General features: G+C 45.2%; 1 protein-coding gene across 2 annotated transcripts in view; it reads left to right on the top strand.

Annotated features, from left to right (window-relative positions):
* Window positions 1-16711, top strand: part of LOC135386219 (cell adhesion molecule Dscam1-like) — a 139094-nt gene that overhangs the window by 99415 nt on the left and 22968 nt on the right. For both annotated transcript variants that reach the window (XM_064616035.1, XM_064616033.1), the window contains exons 19-22: window positions 560-718; window positions 1774-1913; window positions 8880-9039; window positions 10225-10339. In XM_064616035.1, coding sequence (XP_064472105.1) covers window positions 560-718; window positions 1774-1913; window positions 8880-9039; window positions 10225-10339 — 574 coding nt within the window. The remainder of the gene's footprint in view (window positions 1-559; window positions 719-1773; window positions 1914-8879; window positions 9040-10224; window positions 10340-16711) is intronic.

The raw sequence follows: 16711 nt of genomic DNA, 5'->3' as shown, positions 1-16711 counted from the left end.
TGCTTATGCGTCGCCTGCATGTAACCACCGAGTCCATGGCGCAGCGTGCTAGTAGACGTCGCGTCAAATAATATATGTATATTTAGCATCACGAAGAAGCACTCAAAAACACAAGGAGGCAACACAGCGCGTCCATCGTCCGTGTGTGAGAGCGTTTCTTCGTATAATGCTAGATTCGTACCAACACGCCCGATTCCTTACTCTGATCATACATACATGTATCCAAAATGCCACTGTTATTACTTGACACTGTTATCTAATTATGGCTGGCCATAAAGGCGTACGACTCTCATTTGCAACAAAGCAGGAAAGATAACAGCACTGTAAATGATCTGAATGGCTCTGAGAGTGTTATGCTGTCAAATTCTGTCTTAGAGATCGCCAGTAGTTAGAGATCCTGAATCGCAAAGCGGCCACCGTGACTCCTTTTTGCATAAATGAAGCTCTCCGTGTCCACACGATGCACGATGGCCATCCCTTCGGTGGTGAAACGGGAATCAGTCGATCATCGTGAGCATTTACCTCGATTAAAAGTAAATATATTTGATTCGCTTTGCAGAAGCTGAGGAGCGTGAGAAAGAAGTTGGTTCCAGCGCAACAGCAGCGGTTATGGACCGGCTGGGTCCCTACACGAACTACAGTGTCCAAGTAGCCGCTGTTACCGGCGCGGGTACGGGGAGGTTCAGCAGCCCCCGCTACTGTAGGACACCAGAAGCTGGTAAGCATGATTCCATGGCTCAATTAACTGGTCAGTGTATTAGCGTTCACATTTCAAAGCGGGAGACCAGAACCGTGAGGTGGAACATGTAGCTTACCTCGACTCCATCACCTTATAATAGTTACTGGCTCCCAACTAATAGTGCAGGTTACGTAATAAAGACTAAATCAATAGAGAGAGTGTTTGGGAGCTAAGCTATGTTGGAGCTGGAGCTACTACTGGAACTTTGGGAGCTAAACTATGGTGGAGGACGTGTGGTGCTCGTACGCTTTGTGGACCAGTTCTTTGTGGATAGATCATGAAGATAATTCGAAAGACGCATCCCTCTTAACATCTCGAACGGCCTATACCACCTACTAAGTCTCGTGTGTATGCGGCTTTACGTATAGTTTCATGACAATACAAACTTCGTTACGGCATTTACCTTGTCGCATTCTCACATTTTCCCCGTCTACTAAGCACTTCTGTTGCAAGACTCCTGGATAATATATACGTACCTTCTAGAATTAATTTCAAAGGATCACCGATTGCTCGACAGCTAAGGAAAATGGCGGAGTAACATAATGACTATGGATAGCAAATGGCAGTTCTTGTTAACTTATATCTTATGTACTATACGTTGTTGACGAAAGTTGTGGCGTCTGCCGTTCCCACAGTACTTACGACTACAGAGCTGAAGAAAAACATGATGAGGCAACGCGGCGGGCACACGGTGTAAGGACACACCCGGACAGCGTTTCTTCCAAAAGAAGAAATACTGTACTTTACCATAAGTAACCTTGCAGTTGCAGTGCCTTTTTGTTTTCATTCACTCGCTCGTTTTTTCGTTTTTTTTTTGTTTGTGTGTGTGTGTGTGTGTTTTTTCTCCTTCGGGGTTTTAGTTTCTTTTCCGTGTTCTGATCGAGTAAACCAGAGATATGCTCCTAAGGTATGATGCGTACTGATTTATCCCGTATTATTTCCAAAACCACTATGCGGAGAATTGCCTTAGCATAATCTTCAAACTGTGCGTCGCTGCTAAAACAAGAGGTGGGCACCATTTCGCTTTTAAACAGTTCCAGAAGCCCCAGAGGACATCAAAGCGCTAGTCCTAGCACCGGATGCGATCTTGGTGAGCTGGAAGCCTCCGAGGTTGCCGAACGGCATCGTTCAGAAGTACACCGTCTACTCCAGGTCTCACGGCTACGGAAAACAGGTTTGTAATTCAGTCTTACAACGGTGTTCCACGCGTCCCGCTGAAAAGGCCTCTTGCACATTATTTTAATCGTGTCCAATATGTCTAGAAGTACACTTCCGTAAACAAAGTCGTTTACCGTGAAAAGACACATAAGAGGAGAAGCATCGAAATTATATTGCAGTGTTAACGTTGTAAATACGAGACTACTGACTGACAGCTATGGATGACATGTCGGTTTCCCTGAATGTCAAGGAATGTATTCGCTCCGAGCTCGAACGGTGTCGGCGCGCTGCGGAGAAACGATGAACTACCATTGTGTGGATGCGTCGTCTGCTTTTACACGTTTATTCAGCGTTTACTGCAGTAGGTGCAACATTGGGGAACCAAACAGTAATCGTACCAGTGATCTTCCGATGAATATATTCTACAATTACGGAAAAGAACTTTCAATTTCGAACATCGGCCCACGTGTTATCCACACTAGGAAGGTTATAGTTGCGCCCCCTATAGGTCGATCTCGCAGCGAATAGTAGCTGTGGTTGATGAAACGCAGAAATAATCTTTTAAATCATTCAGTGCTTTCACCCGTCAAGCGTCCTGGAACAGCTGGTCGCACCAGTGCGATATACGTTTCCATTTTTTTTTATATATTTCTATTCTATTCTATTCTATGCTAGAAACGGAGAAGGACAAAAACAAAGCTTATATGCCTCAGAATAATTAAGGGTCCAAGTGCATACTTCGATTACGGGATGAAAGTGGATGAAATATTGGTTAAAAGTTAATGAACCACAGCCACTAAGGATTGGATTCCGTGTATGCGAGCGACCGCTCGCTTTATGTGGTGAGTTAGTAACCCGCCCTAAAGATCACCTTCCAGAGTTATGGCCGAAGCCCTATCCGCGCAGTGTTACAGCACAAGGCGCGTCCTCCCGCTGCTTTTTGAGTCACCCTCATATACTTGACGGCAGACTTGTACGTATCTTGAGTACGTACTCAAAATACAGTATTTTAAATACTTTTTCCGGTATTTTAGTACTCTACTCAATACTTTTTTGCGACAAGTATTTTTAATGTATTTAAAATACTTTTTTCTGTATTTGCTACTCAGTACGCAAAATACTTTCCTTCCTCGTCAAGCCATATCCAGCACACTTCCCGCCGTGCTGAGATTTTCAGCTCACTGGAATTTAACCCCCTTTTTCTTCTTTTTCCTTTATCGGGAATTCGCGAATCTGTCATTTATCCGCTTGTACAATAGGCTGACCCCAAGCCTGGCCTTGCTTGTCAATAGCCAACTTCGTCAGAAAACCGTTCCTATTCATATTGCCAGGTGAATCACCAGGGGATTAGGTACAAGATAATCCCAGCATTTATTTCATTGGTCATCAAAGCAATAAACATGTGCCAGAGGTTGAAAGACCCGAACCGACATACAGGAGGGATTACGAAGTTTTGGGTCAGAACATATCAACAAAGTTTACTTGGGTTCTCCAAAGTTCACCAAACATTACTTGACACCAAGACGTTGCAAATGAAAGATATGAATGGCTGATGAAGTTTATTCCCTCCATTTGTAAGGCCACGTTCAGAATTCGCGTTCCACTTACTGCTAATACTAAAGTACTTTAAAGAGTATCTTAAATACTTCTTAGAGTATTTAGTACTCTACTCAAATTACTTTCAGTTTTGAGTATTTTGTACTCTATTTTAAATATTTTTTTCCGTAGAGTATTTAGTATCTTATTTTAAATACTTTTGCGCAGTATTTTGTACAAGTCTGCTTGACGGATATGCTCCATACTTCCTTCCTTCTCTATATATACTTCGCATACCATTTTTCTGCGAGACAAAGCAATCCCGACTTCCACTTTATATACGCAGCAACTTCTATCCTCGCTGATCACGTGTTACTTCTTTTGAGCCCCCGATATTGTCGTCCTCGTACTTCGCTTAAACCCACAGAATCCGTCAAAACTTACTTGACCCCCCCCCCGAGAGATACTTAACGAGGATTTGCCCTTCCAAGGATAATGTTCCGCTTCGAAGATCACAACGTCGCAATCCTTGTTCCAAACAGCGGCGATTTATCAAACGACGCTCTTTCCACGATTTCACTTCAAACTCCATCTTAGTCTGATATAGAATGAAAAAAAAAAAAAGAGAGAGAGAGGGTGAGAGAGAAGGAATGAATCTCGAAATAACGGAGACCGTTCTGCCGCTCGGTGTAAGACGAAGAAACTGTCCAAATCGGATCACATAACCTTGATCCGATTAAAGCTAGAGCTGCAATCGGGTGCAGGGCTTTCCGTGCTCAGAGAACTGAAATAACTTAGGAAGGGCGGCAGCTTTCTGCTGACAACAACCTCGGCCAGTGCTCAGGAGATTTGTGAGTTTGGTCCGGTTTTCATTTTTTTTTTTTCTTTCTCTCTCTCTCTCTCGTTGCTGATGCACAGCGCTGCCTGTATATTAGGGTACATTTATGCTGCAGCATCGCTGCTGGCACATGGCACATCGCTGTTTGGCGATGACGAAACAAACACATGTATCTCTGTGGGCACGTTCATGCTGCAGCATCGCTGCTTGCCAAAGATGCACGCCATGATCATCGCCACAACAATGCTGCCAAACATGTTTGAACATGCCCGGGGACTACCTGACTTCTGGCGATGACAGGTCAAACACAGAGCTTTCTGTTGGTGCATTTACCCTGCAGCCTCGCTTATCCTCGCCGCTGCTTGCCGCTCTGCTCGCTGCACCTAGGAATGTAAACATGTTTGTCTTCCTGGTATCATTGATGACTGGCGTCTTGAAATCCGACCTGCGATTGGTTGTGATGAAGTCGGTTTCCTCCTTCCCACTTTTCCTCGTTTCCATCCTTCCACAGTGAACGCTGCTAGGCGACTGATATAGCGAAAGCGAGCAGCATCTTGAGCAATCTGCAGGGTAAACGCACCCTAGCGGTTATGCGAGCAGCGATGTGCTTGAAGCTGCAGCGAGCAGCGAGCAGCGATGCTGCAGCATAAATGTACCCTTAGACTTCGATGGTGTGCAACCATGTCTTCGGCTAGGTTCGAATGCTTTCCTACATTAGCATAAGCATTTGCATAGATCCCACGGAAACCCATGTCGTCATCACTTCTCTATCATTTATTTGTTGTTGTTGTTGTTGTGGCATAGACGGACACGTAAAATACCGTGGTAAACGGTCTGGAACTGAGAAAGACAAATTTGGATCCACCGCATACATAAGAGACCTGTCAGTGATGTCCGGACTCCACTGCTGGCGAGCTAGTGCATTGCTGGATGAGCTCAGCCAGAAGTGATCTCAGTCAGTGTGCTTGTACATAATTTTAACTGCATTCTCATATCTCACATATAATGTCTCGCGTGTAATGGGGTAGTCTACTGCACTTCAGCGGTGAATCTCCCCATGTCATAATCACTATTTATTTGTTGGTGTTGTTGCATAGACGGACAGGGAAGTATTTCGCTGATCGAAGAAGGGTAACGTTTTTATCTGTATTTGTGGATGGATTGACATGAATCTAATTTAAAGAAAAGCTGCACTCACCTCATTGCTGAATTCAACCAACTCAGGGAAAAGAGGTGCTGACGCTCGCAATCGAACCTGCGTCTTCTGCTACCCCTGCTAACCCCTATATATACTAACCCCTACATCACAACAGCACGCCTCTGAGGTAGAGTGCCTCAAGTTCCCTGAGTTCGTTGAATTCATTCATTTCTGGACGTTTGAGCCTTAAAGGGACTATGAAACGATTTTTTTTTTCGTTTCGTTCGAAAGAAGACATTTTTCTGAGTCTAGAACCGAAATTTTACTTTCGTCGCGCGAGCGGATTTCTCGGGAGCGAATTTAAACGGAGCGGCGAAGGGAGGACAGCTGGCGCCGCGCCGTGACGAGCTGCCGAGCGGAGACACAACGGGTAACTTGACGCGACCACGGCCGGCTCAGCAACACGTCATCGTGACATGTTGCCGAGCCGAGGAATCCCGCCAGGAGCATGCGCCGTAGTATCCCGCGTATGCGTTCATCGGGAGTGGAAATCTCCATGACAGCAGCTTTCGCGCGATCGGCAGATTTCGGCAGTGGCGGCAACCACAGCGCGAGCTCGCGGCATTACTTGCCATTGTGCAACACCGGTGACGTAACGGGGAACCGAAGAGCGGTCCGTACAGTTACACCATCGGCAGGGAAATATGCGCGGGAGAGGAGGAACGCGGAAGAGACATTTCCAGCGCGCGCTCCTCGCAGAGTGGAGTGATTTCGTCCGGAAAAATTTGTGGCATATTAGTTTCTCTGCGGGAAGAACAGTTTCCACCGAAAAAAAGTATGGGGGTTCGGGAAATTTCATAGTCCCTTTAAGTGTCTATGTCGTCCCTAATTGTGGTCAAGCCTCGGCCATGTCTCGTTGCTGACCTCATTGCTGACTACCCCCTTGCACTATTTGTATTGGACAGTGCAACGCTCTTTTTTTTGCTATCTTTCCTGCGTGACGCAGAAAAAAAAAATAAGTGAAAAAGAGCGATAGTCTTCACACACTACACTGCCCTGCCCCAGCTTTTTTTTTTTTTTCTGCTGTTTGTCCTTCTCTCTCCATAATCTTTTCTCTATCCCTCTTTTTATATTTCATTTCCTTGAGGATTCCCGAAAGCGCTATAAACCTTTCACTCTTCATTCAACGCCTTTTTTTCGCGTTTTCTTTTCATTGTCCTGCGAGAGACCACGCAGAGAGAAGATCGTTAAACGCAGACATATAAGCTCTTTGAGATTTAATTCGCGTGATTTTTATGACTTTTTTTTAAAAATACCAAACCCCTTCGAACGTTCGCCTAGGAAAAGTCCGCCTTCAATAATGTCACATCACCGAATGGATGGCTACCCTCTGAAAACGGAACTTGATCGCGTAACACGCTTTTAGCCTACCATCATTCCCAATCATATCGTTTTCTCTTCCGATTTGCTGAAAACGCCTTTTGTAACACTTCGCATTAGCGTTAATGGCTCCAGAAGGACTCGGCTATATCCTCCATGCAGGAGGGATAACGGGTGGTGGACCTTGAGCGCATTATGTGGTGAACTTCTCTTTACGGTGTAACTTGGCCAACCACTACACTGGTTTATACCACCGTCACTCTTGATATCGGGAAAGAGCGATGCGTTAGATTGCACTGGTGTACTAAAAAGAGTACACAATAAAGATCTGTTTTGACGCCTCAATGAAATGGTCGAAGTAGAGACAAAGAAGAAGCGAAAATATTCGTAAGACATCCCAATCGGCCTCTGCATCGCTTGTTGCGCTCTCGAGTGCCACCCCCCCTCCCCCCTGGAACCATGCCTGGAAAGGGTGAAGAAGACGACGAAGAAGTTAAAGACGCCTGCGAGGGAAGCAGCGGGAAACGCAAAATATATATATATATAGGAAAAAAAATAGCCGGAGCTCTTTGGCTGCACGTATAGCATATAGGAAAAAAAAATAGCCGGAGCTCTTTGGCTGCACGTATAGCATAATAGGACATATATATAGACTTATATATATATTATGAGTCACGTATTGCAGCGGGCGTGATGAGAATTTTGCACGTTATTTATGAAACATCGAAGACCTTATGCTCACTGAAAAAGTACTGCCCCAGTGTATGCATCGGATATGGCACGTCCAGGTACATATGTTACATCAGGGCCCGCCTCGGAAGCTGGGCCCAGGAAGTACAACTCCTTCGCTACAGTGTTTCCTTTTTTCTTTTTCTTTTATTGGTAGGAATTGCGCCTTGTAGGTTTTATCTCCGACGAAGAATTCTCCCTTCATATTCCCATGTTTCGTTACTTGGTAATTGAAAGGTACCTGACCGACGCGATGATCCAGGTAAGGAGGAGGACGCGTAATTTGCTTCACGAGGTGCGGCAGACGACGGGCATACATGAGCTAACTGACGAGTTTGAACAGCAAATCACAGGGAATGTATAATGGCGAAATACACTAATGAAGAAGCCGTACGGCTAATTTTGGGGGCTAAAAAAAGAAATCTTCATTTTCCAGAAGGATTTCCACATGCGCTGCAGTATTTTTGAGAACTGTTAGCTCAAGATGATCATCGTGTACATTTTCCCGTTTCTGTACAGGATCCAAAGTAAATTATAGCGTGAAACGTGTTTACCTTTTTCACAGCCACTGAGCCCTGATGTACTATATTTACTACATGGCGTCATCTTCTATAGTCAAGAAATAGTACACTCGTATTTTGTATTTTTGGGTTCCTTGAACGCTATAGAAACCAAATCTGGTCGGAAAAAAACTCAACTGAATACTTAAAAAATCCAGGGCCGAAAGGCACTACCGTCTACTACTGCTAAACAAATACTACTCGTCACAAAACAGCGCACGCCTCTCGTTGTCACCATCTCAGCACAGCGAACTGTATCGTTGGGAGTGATGGTGGGCTATATAGGGTCGGGTTATGCGGTGAAGTTCTGCTTCTAGAGTGCCGAATCACGTAACGACGACGAGACCGCTTCTGGCTCAATAAGAATCAAGTTCACCATCATCATCATTCTTCTTCCTGCGGTTATTATTAATTGTTCGCGAGAGTTCCGCTTTGACGTCATAGTGTTCGACAGCGCCACCAATTTGGTAGAGTTGAACTACGCTCGAAGCTAGGGGGGCGAAGAAGGTCGCGCCTGAAAGCCGCGGTCTTGTGGGGACTACAGTGGTCCCTGAAAGGGATGCGACCATCGGTCCTACTTTTCTTTCAATAGGACGCAACGAAGTGCCCATTCGCGGAACCCAGCCCTCCCCTTCCGATTTGTTTCGGTTTCAGTCTGTCTACCAACGTCATGATGACGTTTCTCGGGTAGAGGTCTATTGAACGGGCTATGGGGATCTGTGAAACTAACCTGCTCTACGAACGTTGCGTGGTACGTAAGAGTGCACACATGTGTATTTATTGGCATTGTGTTTCCTGAAGGCAGCAGCGACTCGCCACGTGCCAGTGCCTTCTTCGCAATTCTGGCACGAGACGCGAGGTCTCCGCACGGGCCTTCGATACGACTTCTGGGTAACGGCGTCGACGTCGGCGGGAGAAGGTCCTGCAACACGCATCGTCACGCAGAGTCCCGACATACGAGGTACGAAGTAGAATTAGTACCGAACTAGTGGCCAATTCCACTGGTCGATCCGGAGCGAGCACGTGGAGCAAGAAAATCTGGCACTGAGGTCCCAGCGCGAATCCACCAGCGAGAAACAGTCGCCTTTCGGCACCTGACAAACTCAGCGAGTCATGCCAACGTTCGCGGTTGCTTAGCCTCGCAAGATGCGGAAGTGACGATGTAGTATACACCAGCTCACTTGCATATTACTTTTATGTTCATTGTTTGACGACAGTGCTTTGTTGGGGATACGGGAAAATCTGTGGTCTCTCGGTGAAGCAAGAAAGAGCTCTCCGTCGTGAAGCGAGTTGGTCTTTGAAACGATGAGCCAAGCACGTGGATCCGCTCCGGATGGACCAGTGAAACGTGCTTTCTGCACGCTGGAGCAAAAGAAGGCGCTTGAGATCGACCAGTGGAAATAGCCATAAGGCCCGGTTTCACCAACGCTGGTTAACTTTGGACCGAGTTCAGGGGTTGCTAAAACTTGAAGTTATAGCACTCAATTCGTTTTTTGCAATCGGGAAGGTCAATCAGAACGTTTTTCAACAACGTTATATAGTTGGTGACTGGTTTGAATGTACCAGTGACAATAAGTCCCTTTAGTTAAGCGTTCGAGTTAAGGGACCGTTGATCTCGGTTCAAATGTTGATCGGCGTTGGTGAAACCGGAACTTAGCTTCCCTTAACTTCAGTCTTAACAGACTGCGAGGCAAACGATGATACCTCGAATGATGTTTAAAACCGTATTCGTGGCTTTTTGACATTTTACAAGTTCCTTCATCGCATCGTACTCCGTTACGAACGTTAAACACCTCGCACTCTGTGTAACCCCAGTTAAAGACGTTAAAGGACCCTCAGGCATGCGAAATTAATTTCCGATGCAACCTCTGTAGCGTCCATGATGTTTTCTGGCGACGTAAATCTCCGAGCTAAATTTTTATAATATCACGAGTATCTCGTCGACACAACGTGGTCCTCTTTCTGCGGCAATTTACCTGAGGTGGACACTATATAGAAACTATTGTGTGAATGGCACACCAAAGGCTGCTGTGAACGCGGGGACATGATGCCCAGTTTTGTCTTTTACTCCAGCGCTAAGGCGCTGTTCTATACGATGGATCCCGCTGCAAGCAGTGTGTCTGTAAGCGGTTCTTATCTTTTCTAGCTCCAGCCCGCATAGCATCTTTCAGCAAAGAAATGAGAGTTCCCTCCAAGCAAGACCTGGAACTTCCCTGCAGAGCAGCCGGGCAGCCTACTCCTGCCAGGGAATGGAGGCGAAGGCAAGTTATTGCTCGCTTAGAAAGCTCGCTTGCGCGTCTCGTGAGCCACAAATTTTCTCCCTCCTCGTCAATGCGTGTGTTTGTTGTATATATATATAGTTGTCGTGCATGTTGCATGACGGCCCGTTGTGGTTCAGGGTTCTACTAATTGTACTGGTGGTGCGGAAGCACCTTTTTCGTTGCCACACCCACTCCGAGCACAATGGAGATGTGGTAATAGCTGCTGAACACAGAATGACGACGGCACTTTTGCTTCTCGCGTAGTTGGCCTATTCTTTTTCTTCTTCCCCTTCTCACGGGGCCCCACAACCCGCGTGACACATTCCATTTACAAGTCAGACACGGTACGCTATTACTCAAGGAGATCCGTGCCAGCGATACGCTAGCTGAACTCCCATAGCGTCGCGCATGCTCCATGAGAGCAACGCCGTACTGGGTATTGTATCGGAGATACAAAAACGATCCACTAAAACTGTGTATTTATTATGTCCACGTAGCGAAAGAGCAGTGATGACGAAGCGGAATGATGAAGGCGGCGGTAAAAATGATGGTGGTGGCTGTGGTGGTAATTAAAGAGCTCACCACGTAGCACGCTCCTACTAGCCAACCATCATCTCTGTTTCTAGAGTGCGCAACACTTAAGTCTCACAACGTCCAGTGCTGCATCATTTGATTGGAGAATGGCAGTTGATAGTTCTATGTGTATATTGTCAATGCTGTTCAAACTGCAGATTTCAAGGTTGAAACTGCAGATTTTTAATCACATTGAAGAGTTGGATGAGGAGCGATCTACTCTTGTGCAACCTACAGCCCCAGAACCAGTGCCGTGTATGCCTAAGGGAGTCTGGCCATTAATGAGACCTGCCTATACCTGAGGCTCCACCCCCTTTTTGAAGTATCTAGCCAATCACAGGTCGAAATACAGTTGTCTATTGTTACATCCATCCAGTACTTATATCTCACCCTTATTTACTGGGCGCTACCATTTCGGAGAAAATTGATGGATTTGGATTGAAACGGATATCACTGGTGACAGACCAAAACGACGGATTTTGCGCCCACTTTTATCAACGCCATCTGCACGGAGAGAGGCATGTTGGGAAGGCTCAGAATTGCAGAAATGGTTGCTGGCAGAAGTGATTGGCCAGGATGGCGGTACAACCGCTTCTTCGTAGCAGACGACAGCCGGTATGAAGTTTTATATCACATAATGTAAGTACATTGAATCAAAAAGGAGCAAAGATGTACGTATAAATAAAATGCAATTATATAATGCAAAATGCTACGTATAAGGGTCGTCCTTGCTATTTTCCTGATATCACGATCTTAACTATAGGCCTAACGTTAGCGACGAAACATCCCATTTTCACGTAAATAATGATGGCGGAGCGAGAGTTGAAGCTGATTTTGCAGATGCGTACATGAGGATATATACTCACAGTATGAAATTAAAGTAGTCTGTGAAAATTTTTTGTCGCGAAATCTCCGCTTCGCCGTTCCAAGCAACATCCTCCATCTTGGAGAAAATTTGGTGTCATGGCAGCCCCCATGGAAAACGGTAACCAATGAAATGCGCCTAAGTTTGATTGACAGGTCGAGCCTCTTTTTTAGACTCCTCCTAATGGCCAGACTCCCTTTGGCATACACGGCACTGCCCAGAACGAGACAACGAAGCCCTCTAGCGGCGAAGTTCTGATAACGTTCTGGCAAAAAGAGAAAAAAAGAAAGTGCGATAGATTACTTTTCTTTCTATACTGCATGCCCTTTATGCATGTTCTGTTCTTCATGCAAAAGGAATATACACGGTGCAAACACATAGGCAGCAGTTCCGTACTTTCTTTTTCTTTTTTTTTTTCGTCTCTCTTACTTCATTCCCTTCCTTTGAACCGAGCAAATAAATCCACCCTACCGCACTTAGCGTTGCAAATAAATGTAGGTCACACAGCACCACTCTCTTCTTTTGAAAGCTTCTGTATTGAATCACGCGCAAAGACCACCTTTAGAAAGTGTGAGCAACATCAGAGGCCAGGCGAGAATAACGACCTAATGCAACCACAGGAAGCCAAAACAGAAACCTTCAAAACAAGACGAATCGCAACAGCAAGACGGGACTGGGTTCCCCACTCTATTTATTAGGAGGATGTCGCCCATCCAGTGTACCCGACTACGCAAAAAACACGGGCAAGTTATCCATAGAAATGAATACAGATCCGTTCTGCGATCCACGCAAGCTTCCGTACACGTACATATATATAGCTAACTGAATAGCCGTTCATCGCATCTAGAAGACGGCTTGAGTGCTTGCGGGACGAGATTTCGTTCTTGTTACAGCTGCCGCTCTGATGTGGTCCCTGCCATTAACGTATTATGTGTGCGGGGCTGTCTGTGTATTAGTATCGGTGTGTTGGCAGCCCCGTATCGGTGGCCAGTGTTTGCGGTGTTCGAAGCCACCTGTGTATCTGACACGGAGACACTGAAGCTGTCTGGTGCAAGATGTATATGGTAAAGACCAGGGATGGGCCAACCGAATCCGCGAATCCACGAGAATCCTCGAGAATCCGCGAGATTTGGGATTCAGAATCCTAGTTCCCAAAAAAGCGAATAGAATCTTTCGAATCCACCAACCACGTTTGTTGATTTGTTTGTTTCTAAAATTGGCGCCTCCGCCTGATTGCCTGATTGGCCTCTGCGGGCATCTTCAGGTACTGGAAGGACAACGCAAAATATCCCGATTTGAGGAAACTGTCGAAAAATTCCTGATCACACCCCCATTGACAGCAATGACAGAAAGAGTCCTCAGCACATTGAGTGTCATAGCTGACAAAAAAACGCAATAGGGGAGACCATAAGCGGGTGAGAATGCTAGTGTTTTTGAACAAAAATATCTGCATTAATTTAGAACTTTCAGCTGTGTTTCTTGCTTGTTTGTTAACATGGCTCTGGACTGAAAGAATTCCGGCAGGAACTCTTACATTACAAGTTTAAAAGTAACATGGTTTTGCTTTTGATTGTTTGAGTTTTATGGAAATAATTCAGACCCGAGAGGTTATGTATTTCCTGTAGTCGATGAATGATTAAATAACTTATATTTTAGAAGGAGTATTATGGGTATGTTTTCTCCTGAAAGTGAACTATTACTTAATTTCTGTTTCATTAAACAAATATAGCAAATTCTGCTGCAAAACACTTTTCAGTAGAAGTGTTTTTTTTTTTTTTCTGGCTTTTTCAACTCTTTTTTTAAGATAGGATTCGAAAGATTCGCGATTCATAAGATTCGATCGTCAAAGAAAACGGTTCAGTTCCGGTTCAGCTCCCGAGTAAAAAAAAAGTAACAGTTCGACACCGGTTCGAACCGGTTCAGTTTCACATGGTCTAAGGAGCAGGGACTGAAACCGGAACGGAACCGAAAACCCCTTGGGAACCCATATTTTTTTTCAAGAACCGTAACCGGAACGTAACCGCAAATCATCATCTGCAATTAACCGAAACCGTAACCTGCACCGAAAAATGTGATTTCGCTTACCGGTTCACATCGCTTTACAACTCTGATCAGTGGTGTTGTACGTGCTTCTGTGTAGATATCTTCGTCATGTGTCTTTCATTCAGACGTTGTGCAGACAACATAAGATCTTACGCGCTTGGGTTGGACCCATAATCGAATGGCATAAGCATCGTATGACATGTATTGCGCGCGTCCCTTGTGAGTTATCAACTGTATTATTCTGATCATTTAAGATACCAAGCGCTGCACGTTGTTTGTTTCCACAAAGAGGGAACCTGTCTGAAGACATGCTAGAGGATATGATGATGGTTTCCTTTGTAACCTACCGCAGAGTAAGGATGTATGAGCTTCTCTATGGCGGCCTTTTCTGACGTCTATTAGGTTAACGAGAGACAGTGTCTATTATGTTAACAAGACAGTGACAACACAGACAGACCTTGTCTGTGTTGTCATTTTTTTTGTCCCCTAGTCTGGGGTTTTAAAGTTGTGGATCTATTATGTTATTTCTCTACGTTACAAAAGTATGTATTTAAAGATTTTAAATACTAATGTAACAGTTACTCCAGTTTTAGTCCTGAACATTCACTTTTTAACTAGCTAGTCTTTAAATAAGTATTTGTCCTTCATCAGGTGCACCTGGTGAAGGACGGACTCCGTCCGAAAGCTTGTTTTTCAGTAAAATAAATGTTTCAATCTCTTTAAATACTTATTTTATCCACTTGCGAGTGCTAGACTTCTCCCATTTTTGCCTGTCAGCTAGTCTTCAGTGGTATTTGGCTTAATATGGCCTTAGTAGCTGATGCGCCAATAAAACCCGAATAAAAAGAAAAGTATGTTTTCTTGCATAGATATAATACGTTGTACTCTTCGATCGCTACATTTCTCATCAAAGTAAACGAGAAACAGTTCAAGAGTATTCGCTAATATATGCTTGCAGCGCAGTTCTGCTAGGCTTTTCGAAAATTCCCTGCAAGAGATAAATACGTTCAGTTTTACACGTTTGCACTTTGTAACTCATTTTGCGCCATCCACACTGCCTGCAGATACATCCTAGAGAAAACCGAAACAAAAATAACGGTCTGGTTACCGGTAACCGCAAATATTAAAACGGCGCATCCCGTAACCGCAGCCAAAACCGCTTTGAGAGTTCTGACACTGAACCGTAATTGTAACAGAAACGATATTCGTTTCGGTTTCAGTTCCTGGTAAAGGAGAACCATGTGACCTATAGGAAAAGAAAAAAATAAACAAGGAACCCGTCTTGCACTCTGGCACATTGTTGTAATGTGAGGTTTCTGGAGTTTCCTACCCAAACACGGATGAATCCCATGTATCTTGTTTTGTATTAGCACGCATTAAAACATTATAACATTAAAACATTAGCTCGTATTAGAAGAGCTAAACTTAGTTAAGAACGGGCTCGCTCAATATGATCGTCATCGCCAGTAAAGTGAATAGTCGCAAGTATTACAGACGCCAACGAAGCCTCTTCTCCCTCTTTCGCTACGCGGACATATATAGGTCGGGACGTCGTCTGTTTCAGCCAATCACCGAAGCCGATTTCAAACACTGACTTTCTTTGGCTACATGTGGCTCATGTGGCTGTCCGTGCGGGTGATTCCGGCTCGTCTCCATAACTACGGCCGCCGAGGCACAGTAGCGATTGGCGGGCCTTTGTCCGGACTCCTGTGTCACGTATTTTAAGCGAACAGGCCTTCTTAAAGTAGCACAGAAGTCATTTTTATAACCCTGTTTTCTTCTTTTAAAGCTGTTAAGTAGGCCAGTAAGATGCACCACGACAAGTAATTCACACCACAGAGTCATAATTATCGCAGAAATTGAATTTAAAATACGCCGCAAAAAGCGACCGTGCGCAACGGTGGTGAAGAGCAGTACCAGCCTGTGATCTGCCTGGAGGAGCCCCGCGCTGACGCTATAAGGAGAACGCTCGCTGATTGGCCTAGAGAAACGTTGTCTGCTACTCGGCTGTTCGGGGTTCTGAAAAAGCCTTTCTCCTGGCTCGGTAAGGATTCGGCCGCTCCTTCTATGCCCAGTTCTCCAGGAGAACTGGCAAAACTGGTTTACGGCGGCAAAGGGACAAGGCGCTGACCCCCACTGACCGGCGAACCAGAACGAGTTCTCCTTAACACGTCATCGATGACGTGGCATCATACCTCCTCATCCTCGTTATAGCTGGAATGGCGAGTTAAGGTTGAACGCGCGGAGCCATGTTTATGTCAGTTTTTTTCTGGGAAACAAACTGCACACATCAAAACCTTTTGCGCTATTCGGTATAATGACACGCACACCTTCATCAGACGTCTTAATCTGAAATTTTTTGGATGGCCCTCTCTACTCCTTTAACTCCAAGTAGTGCTGATAGAAGCACAGCTGTTAATGTTTCATAATCGCAGTCGTCTTTTTTTTTTTTCTTTTTTTGATAAATTTAAACCAGTGTACCCTATAGTAACAGACGACAGAAACTGTGGCGAGACAGCACCTCCATCGCTCGAAAGCATGAAAAACGTCACACGCACATCACTCTAAATATGACGTATGTACCGGCCCTCGTCTTTCAAGGGGTACGTTCCAAACCCAACTCCCGAGATCGCGTGACAGAGTTGTATCATGTGACCTGAGAGTAGCGATCCAGTCGAGTTGGTTTGGGAACGCATGTTGCACTCTCATAGGGGCGCAGACCAGGTGGAACATGTCGAACACGAAACCCGAGAGGCCCGGGAAAAAAGGGAAGATGACACAGACACTTTATCTGTCAAATGAAGTGTTTGTATCGTATTCCCTGAGGTGCTGACGTCACAGAGTAGTTGAACCGGGTTTTGAAAAACCCGCTTCGAGTAGAATGCTTCTCT

This window comes from Ornithodoros turicata, chromosome 2, assembly GCF_037126465.1.
Source record: "Ornithodoros turicata isolate Travis chromosome 2, ASM3712646v1, whole genome shotgun sequence".
Classification (NCBI taxonomy): Eukaryota; Metazoa; Arthropoda; class Arachnida; order Ixodida; family Argasidae; genus Ornithodoros; species Ornithodoros turicata.
Note: the sequence above shows the minus strand (reverse complement) of the source record. Positions and strands in the feature narration are given on the sequence as shown.